The sequence below is a fragment of the Pavona decussata genome, unplaced genomic scaffold, assembly GCF_977016875.1.
Source record: "Pavona decussata unplaced genomic scaffold, jaPavDecu1.1 SCAFFOLD_1, whole genome shotgun sequence".
Taxonomy (NCBI): Eukaryota; Metazoa; Cnidaria; class Anthozoa; order Scleractinia; family Agariciidae; genus Pavona; species Pavona decussata.
This window is the reverse complement of record NW_028145425.1, coordinates 937,784-949,039: the sequence shown is the minus strand read 5'-3', so window position 1 is coordinate 949,039 and position 11,256 is coordinate 937,784. Positions and strand designations below refer to the sequence as shown.

The 11,256-nt window shown below is 39.3% G+C and overlaps 1 protein-coding gene across 2 annotated transcripts in view; it reads left to right on the top strand.

The window, feature by feature from the left end:
* Window positions 1-236: 236 nt before the first annotated feature.
* LOC146490137 (arf-GAP with GTPase, ANK repeat and PH domain-containing protein 1-like) overlaps window positions 237-11,256 on the top strand; it is a 35,202-nt gene continuing 24,182 nt past the window's right edge. Inside the window, exons 1-3 of one of the 2 annotated variants that reach the window (XM_085103121.1) lie at window positions 237-325; window positions 8,894-8,958; window positions 10,374-10,544. In XM_085103121.1, coding sequence (XP_084959247.1) covers window positions 256-325; window positions 8,894-8,958; window positions 10,374-10,544 — 306 coding nt within the window. In that variant the 5' untranslated portion in view covers window positions 237-255. Of the gene's footprint in view, window positions 326-3,995; window positions 4,220-8,893; window positions 8,959-10,373; window positions 10,545-11,256 lie in introns of those variants that run through there. The other variant, XM_085099745.1, reaches the window with a different exon arrangement.

Here is an 11,256-nt window from a genome sequence, read left to right as displayed (position 1 = left end):
ATTGTTCGTCTATCTCACTGGCATGAAGGGCCTATATCCCAGCCATGATGAATCTTTTTAGCAGCGCGATCAATTCTTAAATTCTCATGTCCGATTGTAGCACATTCATTCAACTCATCGTGTGGAGAATTTAGTAATATCTCAATCGCAACAGAACATGTCATACTTATTTTTATCACATGACTGCCCAACAACGTTTCGATATTTCCAAGACAAATTAGATTCAGTCACCTTCCCTCACTTTGGGGTTTAATCATGTTAATTGTGAAAGGAATGGATTCTTCATTGCCAAACCACGATGGTAGACGATTTTTCCCAGTTAAAGGTATATCTACTTCAGTAGTTATCAACGTCAAATTCTTTTACAAGCGTTATATAGTTTATTTACATACTTAAGGCATCTACAATAGACCAAGCTGTTAAGTGTTTATCCGTTCACTAAAGGCGATTCGTTCGGTCGATACGGCATGACAACTAATCGTTACTGCTTAGCCCCTATTACGGTTTATAGCCTGATTAACCAATACATTTGCTTCTGTTTAAGCCACTGATCAACAATTCTAAAACAAATTAAACCCGTAATGTAACAAATGATTCACACTGGGTCAGAAACCAAGACAAAAGCGATATTTGCAATTGTTTGTGGTATTCCTTGGTGTAAATGCTAATCACATTCTGACAGTGTCAGATCACCGTCATCGTTTAATACTGTAGAAATCAGTAACTGATGCTGGCACTAGGAAACCATTATTCTTTTAGCTCGGCACTGAGAATGCCGGTTTGTACGCATGCTTCTAAAAGGCCAGATTCAAATGTCAGTTCTAACTTGAGGCGATAGAGGTTGGGCACCAAAATGCGCGCCGGTTAAATAGCCCTTATTTCTTGGTATAGGTTAAAGTCGTTGTTTTAGCACATCCTTCATTTACTACAGCTTCGCGAATTAATTCTATAAGTAACTGACTGGAGACTTTGGTCTTTTCTCATAAGAAACATCGAAAATTCTGGCTTTGCAGTATAATTGGTATACATAATAGTTGTAACCTCACAGCATCTGATCATATTTTATATTGTAAGTATAAATTTCAGATATTATCATAATTTTAATTTTATCATGGTTGTTTAATGTATAATTGGTCGTTTTTTAAACCTCTCGGAACACAGCTGATAGAGTATGCTGTGTTGTGTTAAAATCGCGAAAATTGAACGCGTAAAAATGTTAGTCAAAAGTTTAACATAAGCCTGTGACCCGTGGCTCAATATAATCAGAAACACACTTGTTGAGCAACATAAACTCTGGAAACTGGTTGTGATTGGCGTTCAGCGTTAATTGGTGAGTCAAGTTTTGGCGGGGATAGACTATTCAACATTCAGAGCGTTTGGCAGAGGAAACTCATGGAGAGCCTGTCTCTTTTCCATTAAAAATAAATGCAATTTCACGGTAAATCAAAATTCATTACATTCCCAACTTGTAAAATGAACATAAACCAGTTGAAAATTGGGCGTCACTTTGTCCAACGTAGTACAATATTTGATGCACAAATCATGTTGAACCGTGTATCATTGGTAATGATACAGTTAAACCAAAAGGTTGATAAAGTTTTAATCCGTCTCGCGTGACATATGTCTTATGAATGTCGAAATAGACTTGCAACAGAAACATTGCCTTTATTTCGTTCGACACATTTTGAATACTGTCAAATGCGTGATCACAATCTCGGTGTGGCAAAATTCACAGACAGCGTTTAGCGATGTTTATCGGTTTATCGTTAGCTTTCACTGGCGCCATGAGAAATTGTTCAATCTGGTATTTTCCCATTAACACTACGCCAGCAATAGTTTAATATATGGTACGAGTTTTTGTGGAAACAAAACTGTACGCCCTCAACACAGTCCAGTCCATCTTCAGTGTCTGTTCTACGCAGCCCTTGACACCCGAGAAGATCCTGGGAAAGAGGGTGCACGCCAGCGACTGTACTTTGTTACGTCAACTAAATAAGGGGACGCTTCCTTGTCTGTTGCTGGTTCTCCCGTGGGGTTGTCGGCTACCTGTGCCTGTTCCATGCAGGCGAATCGGGCAAAAGGTTGTTTGTTTCCAAATCTGCGCCATCTTGAAACGTCAGAAGAGTATCCGGCATGCCCAGCGCGTTTAAAATGACGCGTCTTTACTTGTACATGCACTTGCACTTTATTTGCTGCCTCGTTCTTCGAGAACAAGGGAAGATCTATCCTTTTCTCAAACTTTAAATTTGTGCTGTGTTTTCTAAATATTTCGTAGGTAAGATAACTCAAAGCCTGATCGGGAAAGACTTGCTAAGAAAATGTATTCGTTTGTAACGAGTATTCATTGTCTCGGGGTTCTTTTCCATACATTTTAATATTACTGGGCTGAAGAACACCATTCGTTACCGCGGTCTTCCTTACTATCGAGGTTCTACTCTACATAGGAAAATACAGATAAATAAATAGGGAAATACAGACCTCTCATGCAACCTCAAAACAGTGAAAATCTGGAGACTAAGGTAAAAAATTCTGGAGATTTCAGTAAAAATCTAGAGATTGATCGACCGGCAGACAAAACCAAATAAACACAGGTGCTAATCAAAAGAAAGTGCAATTTCCACCATTTTGAAAAGGTGAGTGACCAAAATGCGAGAAACTGGTAATGGGAAACTAATTTGTATATGGTCATGGAACTGCTGTGTTTCCAGCGAACAGACGGATGAACTAAGGGTTGTTTAAGAACTTAATGGATTGATTTGCACAAAATTGGCGCAAGAAAGTCACCTGGGCAAGCCAAAAATGAAATTATAGAAGGAAATTGTATCCCTTCAGCTCGTGACTCTGTTTATCGTGAGATTTTTGTGTCTCGCATGAGACCGTGAGACTGAACGGAAAACCGTGAGTGTCACGGCAAAAACGTGAGACTGAACTGAAGACCGTGAGTGTCACGGCAAAATTGTGAGACTTGAGAGATCTGGAAATAGAAAAACACGTGGTGGAAGGGGAACGACCTGGATTAGAAAAGCAGGGCGCGCTGGAACTTGGGTGCCCTGTAAACACGAGGTGGCTAAGGAGACGCACTATAAACTTTGATTATTGGCAATAGAAAATGTACTGAAAATTCTCTGTATATACATGAAACGCTGAATGTAGCTTTAATTTTGTCAGAACTGGATAGCAAGAGGCTCGCAGACTTGCTGGGCATGAGGATGTCAGCGTTGTTGACACTGGCAGAAACATGATCTAACATGTTAAAGGCAGACGGCATACCTTTGCTCTATAATCGGTTTAAATTTTCCGGTCAGATTAAAAATCACGCGAGACTGGTATGCAAGTTTCTTCACGATAGGTTTACCGGGTACGTGTGTTCTCATTTCATCCGTTGATTGACATATGGCTGCCTGTCGTACCTTAATAAACTCCTTTTAGACTCTCAAAGTTATTGTCAGCGTTGTTTTGACCGACGGAAACTCGTCTATCTGGAAAAAAAGACGTAAATCTTATGTGTGAACCCAAAAAGGGAGACCTGACTCAAAAGCTTTCTTGCTAATTAAAATCTAACTCCTTGACATGATGACATGAGAGTCTCCACGGCAGCCAAACAAAATTAAAAATGGTATTTTAAAAGAAGGGAGGGTCGCGAGGGGATACCGAGACAATTTTTGGGGAATTCAGTCTACGCGCCATCCACTCTACACAACCCTGACTAATTCAGTTTCCCTTTTTTATTGAGAACGACTTAAATATCAAGAACCCATGATGGAGCTGAAAACCAGCTAAGAGAGAAAAAATAAAAAACAAACATCGAATAACACTTGTCTGGTTACTACCAAAGGGCAATATCTTCTCAAGAATTCTGTCTCCAAAAAGATTGCTTTTTGTCCTCTCGTGACACTCGCCAAGTGTCAAGGTTACAGACGTTACAAATACCGGGTTAGCCTCGTTCCAACGCACGTGCGTGACACTGGTGACAAATTTATCACAAACAGCTGAGCTTACCATTTCATTTAACGACATGGCTGTGTCTCTCGTTTTCTAAGCATATGAAAGAAAACAAAAATGCCGGTTTCCGATTCTCTAGAGGCCATCGCTATGCGGCAGGAGGCGAAGCGATTTGAATCGGTATGTCCGAACATTCAGTCTCTGTACGACCTTCTTGAAGAGATCGACAACGTGCCATTGAAGCGTAAAATGAGAGAGCTAGTTAACCGCATAGAAGGTATGTCTGCTAGAAAGTGAATTTTTTGGGGGATAAATGGCTCAAAGTCCGCAAGATATTTTCGTTTTGAATGAGCCAGGACTAAAGCGCTGTACCCGCAGTTTTTCCCATAGAAGCGAAATGTTGTTTTCCTGTCGACGAACATTTAATTCGAGGCTGCTAGATCGCTCGAATCATTCTCGAAGATAAACAGAAAGCGCTTGCTACTTGACTTTACCAACGATATTCTTGTGAGAGATAGCAGTTTGTAAACAAAAGAGATCCCGCAAAATACCCAGGAATTCTCCTGTGTTCTATCGCCGTTCAACTGTGTAAATTTTCTTACAACGTTGTTCACAATTGGAGTATAGATACGCTAGAATTGCACTTAGGTTTGTACTGGTACCATTTCTTTGTCGCAGAAATTTGAAAACCATGCATTAATTCGAACCCTGCTGTTTGAATTCACAAGCGACCTCGTGTCACAGATCTAGAGTACGCATTTTTTATTTTATTTTTCACCTGGATATTTTGTCCAACATTTCCATGAAGTGATCAGCATCGACAAAATTATAACTTAATTTACTAAATCCATCAGAGAGATCATTGTTTGTTCGACGCGTCGTGACAGAGATTTTTCGATTCGCGTCGCATGCATCGCGCCAAAAATTTGGAGTGCTTGATGTCAGATAAGTTCTGATTTAATATCTCGGTCATATGTGATTTTATGAATTCTTGTAAGAGTGGCTCGATAATATCATCGAAAATTCATTGAGGCAAGCAACGGCACGTTCGATTCAAGTTTTATGTAAAGACTTTGTACACAACAAAAGGAAATGTTTACTTTTACAGCTAAACGTATTTCGAATTGAAAAAGTCTGGAATAATTTCGAACGCGAGCCAGCGTGATAATTTATTTAATAGCGATAGAAAAGTTACACGGGAAGTCGTTTGTTTTTATTTTGTACATTTCATGATTTGATGTCCGTTTCATGGCTTTAGGATGTCAATTTCAGTGTTTATACAAGAACCCATTTAAAATTCGACAGGCAGTAAATTATTCTTCACAGTACGTTCGAATTGTGTTTACCTTAAAATCGTCACTTATTTGCATTTCTTGTGGTGTAAATGAAAATTAAATATTCTTTCTGAGGAAGAAAAGAACTGCCAATAGTCTTATATTAACAGCTTAAAAAAAAAGAGAAAAAAATTGGGCTCACAAAAAAATCTAAAACTATTACAATGTGTTTGTCAACACGTGTGAAATTTCAATATTGTTTTGTTGTATTTACGAAATGGCTCTTGACTAGGATTGCTATACTTGTGTTGCAGGGGTACAGCATTAAAAATTAAGCTTAAGTTATATTTTTACGCGGGATGCCCCGAGGGGGCATACCGTGTCTTAAAACGGGTCGATTTCTTTTTTTTTTTCTTCGTCGTATACACAAATCGGTACATTAATTTATTCATTAAACTCTCCCCTCTCCTACTCGGGATGTATTGTTTTGATTGTCTTCAACAAAAGCAGGCCAATCAAAATCCATTCTTGTCGCTTATATTGCGAGGGAGGGGACCCACTCACCCCTACCTGTGTGACGTCAATGCATCATTTGATATATTTATTAAAGACGGATTAAGTCGCGCCATATTGTTTTAACATGTTCTGGACTCAAGTGTGCCGTTTTCAAAGGGAAATTTCACCATTTTGAAGCGGCAAATCGAAAGAATAACTTCTAAGAAGCACCCGACACGTAAAACGGTGGAAATTGGTGAGTTCTTAGTGAAGGAATCGTGCTTTGTTTGACAGTCTTAGACCACGACGCGAGACTGAAAAGAGGTCATTGAGAAGCTTACGTTATCGTAATGGAATTTGACAAATTTCCGCTGATAGCCTGAGTCGCGTAACACACGGAAAACAACGTAACGCGATCGTCGTGACTCAAACTATTCCATTAGCAAGGATGGTTTTATGAATCGGCGAAGCATACAGTTGGAATAAATGAATCAGCCCCAGCATCTCGCGTAATGCCAGTATAGCAGGCATCTTGTTCAAATTACTTTTTTGTTTTTGTGTGTGTCATGTTTGGCCATTGGAGCTGTATATTAAATTAATTTTATAAGAATATTATTTTAAAAGCTTATATTTATTTTGTGGAGGTAATTTTTTCTTTGAGCTGGAGCTTGATATTTGCCGTACAAGCTTAAATATTATAATGAGATTATTTCAAGTATGTTACTATATCTTTCAAGAAGTGAGGATGAGATACCAACACATTGAAATATTACTGGCACGGAAGACTAATAAACAAAAGTCAAATTTGTTGAACAGATTGCGTTACTGAATGATAATGGTAGCAGTGATTAAAAAAAAAAAAGAAAAAACTTTTATTTTTGCTATAATGTATCTGTACATGTAAGTATGAAATGGTAATACTTCAAAAAGCAAAAACACATTCCAAAAATTCTTTAATCAGATACATGTGTTGAGGGATCAGACTTTAGGAATTCTGAATTTCTGACTTACTAGCTGAAGCTGATGAATGAATATATTTTAATCCTTTAAGTCATGAATGGCGGCAAAATTGATTAAAACCTCAAGAACCTCAGCTTTATTACCAAACAAAAGTTGTAAAGCAAACATTGCTGCACACATTTACTCAAATTGTACTCTAACTTGTGATTTCATCTTGTGAGGTAGAAATAAGAACAGCCTTGTAGAGCTCTAAATTGAAACGGTATCATAGCAAAGTTCAGGGCCCAGTTGTTTACAGTGGTTACCAATAACATGCAACCTACCGTCTGCAAAATAGTCGAATGAAGTGATGTTTTGGTGGACGTCAATCAAAGAAAAGCCGTTAAAATTATTTTCAATTCTGACAAGATTCCAAGGTAACCCGGCAAGAAACTAAGAATTTTAACTCGCCTTGAAATGTTCTCAGAATTCCAAATAATTTCAACGGCTTTTCTATGATTGACGTCCAACAAAACGCAACTTTATCGGGAGTCTTTTGGAGGAGAAAGGTTGTGTGTTATTGGTAACTGCTGTTTGGTATTGAGATAGAATGAACAGAATGGAAGGAGTATGGTTTACTCAGAATAGACAGAACACGCATTCTTTTGGGACATTTTTGGCGGGAAATCCTATGCGGCCGCTCGCGCGTGCAGGCATAGAAGTTCTCAGGTCACCTCCGCCATGGATATTCTGTTTCCAGATTTAAGGAGCATTCTTTACGAAATTGAAATATCGTGTATTCTGTTATTCCTAAACCGGAATAAGAATAGCTAGAATAGTCCCAAAAGAATGCACCCTAAGAGCATTCCCTGGAGAAAGGGTTTGGTTTGATTGATTTGACCTTAGAATCCATATTTCTCCAAATATGTCTTACTTTGGCATGTGGACTGGTTATTATGCCTGAAACTAAGTTCCATATTTATGTTGGGATCTAAGGGCTTGATTTTAGTTAGCCTGCAAGCAAGGTCTCTATTTGGGGTCTCACACAAGATTTATTTGGGGTGCGAGCAGTGAGCAAGGCAAAATTTAATTAAAGCTGGGAGAGGATTCTTGCGCCTCACTTTACTTGCTGCTCATATCCCAAATAAGTCTCGCATTAGGCCAAATAATAGACAGCTTTCTCACAGGCTGGAATTTGAATTTGGTTAGCCTGCAAGCAAGCTCTCTAATTGGGGTCTCACACAAGATTTATTTGGGGTTTGAGTGGTGAGCAAGGCAAAATTTAAAGCTGGGAGACGATTCTTGCACCTTGCTTTGCTTGCTGCACGTATCCCAAAATAAGTCTCCCATGAGGCCAAATAATAGAGAGCTTTCTCACAGGCGGGAATTTGAATTTGCTAAGCCTTCGAGCAAGCTCTCTAATTGGGGTCTCATAAAAGATTTATTTGGGGTTTGAGTGGGGAGCAAGGCAAAAGCTGTGAAAGGATTCTTGCACCTCACTTTGCTTGCTGCCTGTATCCCAAATAAGTCTTGCATGAGGACAAATAATAGAGAGCTTGCTCGCAGACTGGAATTTGGTGAATTTGTTTATGACAATAGCCTAAACACTGAACCAAGTGAAGTGACACATGATTGATTTCTCTTCTAGTTTAAGCCAAACAAAAGCAAATCAACCATGTTTCAGGTCTTTGTTTCTTGAGTACTTAGAACAAGTCATCAGCTAATTTGTCAAATTCAAGCCTTAAGGGCACAAAATCAGCATGAAACCATATTTCTTCTATTATAACTAGCCTGTAGAGCGTATTTGGAGAAATTAGGATTTCAAATGCCAAATCGTCACTTACCCCATTTTGTAGTGGATCATTGAGCCTATGAGTGAAGAAATTAACATATGGTTCACGTATGGAACACATGTTCCTCTCTTTGTATATGTGTTTGTTCTGCGTTTACAAGTGTATGCTGCCTGTGGTCCGAGTATAACTTTGTCTCTACCCTCCTTTGAGTACATGTGTATGGTAATGAAGTAATTGTGCAGTTCCAGAAAATATCCATACTCCCCCACGGAAGGTTTTTTGTTTTGCACCCCCCATCCCCCCCCTAGGAAATTCCAGTTTAGCTTCATACTTTGCTTCTAAAATTTTGACTTTTAAGACCCCCCTCCCCCTAGGAATTTCTGGAATTTTTCTGGAACTGCACATTATCATGCTAATAATATAAGGACACTTATTGGTTTTTTATTGCAGAATCGTTTCTAAACAGCCCTGAGTTTACCACTCTTAGAGTAGACAGCAGTTGTGAGTTAAGATTGGTGAGTCCTCCCCTTTGTCTATTGTACGTAGGCTTAGATGAATTGTTTTATCTTTTTTGTCATCATCATTGTCATCACCACAATGATGATGATGATGATGATGATGATCGTCATCACCATTATTAATACCCAAGTGGCTAACACCCCTTTAGTGAGTCTTCTTTTTAGCCTTCAGCTTCCTTCCAAATCTTCCACCCCATGCCCCCGCTCCCTTTCTTTATAGCCCTTCTATGCTGGGTTGTCCTAGGTCTTCCCTCACCATTTTCCTTCTCCAAGGTGGAAACCATTCCACTGCCTTTGTGGGATATTCATTCAGTTACTTCCTCAAAGAATGTCCAATCCACCTTCATCTTCTCCTATTTATCTTGTTACTGATTCGGGGAGCTCCCATTCTTTTGGATAGTTTGTTGTTTGAGTGTATAGTCATTTGTGTTGAAGTCCCCTCAGACATTTGTTCTGAAGTGTGTGCAACATCCTGTTTTCTTTCTTCCCCATTTTCCAGTTCACAGCTCCTTGTTTGTAACTCAACAGACTTGTGAGACTCATATAAGTAGGCTTTATCTGGATTTCGGCCTCTCAGGGAGCAATTGAACTGTCCATAATAGAGAGGTGTTCGTATTATAGAGGTGTCCGTAAGGAGAGGTTCCACTGCAGTAAATCCTTATATATTGTTTACCATACATTTTAGTTGCATGTGTTAAAAAGGCACAGTAGATTTCAATTACTTTGCTTTTCAATTTAATTCCTCATGCCAGAAACTGGAAATGCTGGACTGGTACAAGTGAAGGATTATGGGAGCGTTTGGGTAGACGGATGGACATCGTGCCAATGAATAAGTACATTTTCAGCATTTTCTTGGGGTAGCGTAGCTCTATACAACTGACATGAACTGATTGCTGAGAAATCCTCTTATTCATCGGCCCAAATTCCATCTGTCTACCCAAACAATCCCATAACCCCTCACTCGCACCAGTCTCCACTAGTTTCTGGAGTGGGGAACTTTTGATATCTCAGGTGATAGCTGCAGAAATAGTTCAATGTGTAGTTCTAGAAAATATCCATATCCCCTACCCCCTCCCACATGTACAGAGGAGATAAGAAATTCCAAGGGGTGGGGCTCCTCAAAGACAAAACACTTAGGGAAAGTAAGAAGTTACATTGAAATTTCCATAGAGGTAGGGTGGTATTTGAGAAAATCCTTCGGCCGTGGGGTAGGTACGGACATTTTCTGGAACTGTAAGGTAAGGTAGGGTAGGGTAGGGTAGGGTAGTGTACGGTAGGGTAAGGTAAAGTAAGGCTTATTAAAATTACATCGCAGCCCGTAGGCTGAATTACGTAATGATTACATACTAATATTTACAATAAAAATGTTACAGTAATGATTAAAATATACCATCTGTACCATCTCTGTTTAGGGAATTGTTGGTAGCTCCATCTCTGGCAAGTCAGACTTATTGCACAGGTATCTCACTGGTGAATATGCAAAGGTGGATTCATTCACGGGGCGTCATAAGAGGGAGGTGTGCTACGATGGACAGAGCCGTCTTTTATTGATAAGGAACGAGACTGGTCCGCCGGATTTGCAGGTACCTTGTTTCTAATAATAATTGTGATTTTAGTGCACAGCATTTTTAGATGAGAATGCTTTCTGGTGAGTTTAAGCAGCGTACCCAAATGGACGCCACCCTTTAATGAGTGCTGTATCAAAAAGTGGAGAACTTTCATGAGCGCTGTGGTGCGTTTTTGATTAAATACAGCGAAGAATATTTTAGCCTACATTGTAATTTTTGAGCTTTAAAGAAATACCTTGTTTACAGGGGTGAACACTACACCCCTCCTCTTGCCGTGAGATACCCTGTGGTATGATCTGTTCGTGGTAGATGTGTAACAAGGATTTCACTTTATTTTAGGCCTAAGCCCCAAGAGTGACGTATACTATAGACGAGCATCTAATCTCTCTTTACAATATCACCACTTAATCAAAAAAAAAAAAAAAATTGAGACTTTCTTTTCACAACTGCTTAAGTTGCGTACTAACTGCGAGGACCTTTCTTCTATTTGATCTTTCATCCGCAGTTCAAACTATATGTTTCATATATTTACATTTATTTATTCATCCTTCACGGGTATATTACGCACTCACAATATGACCAGCTCCCAGTTGGCGTGATAGCTCTGTTGGTACAGCACTGCACCGGCATCGCAGAGGTCATGGGTTCGAATCCCGTTCAAGCGCACAATTTTTTCCAGGCTTACTCTTCGCAACTGCTTAAGTTGCGTAGTAACTGCGAGGATCTT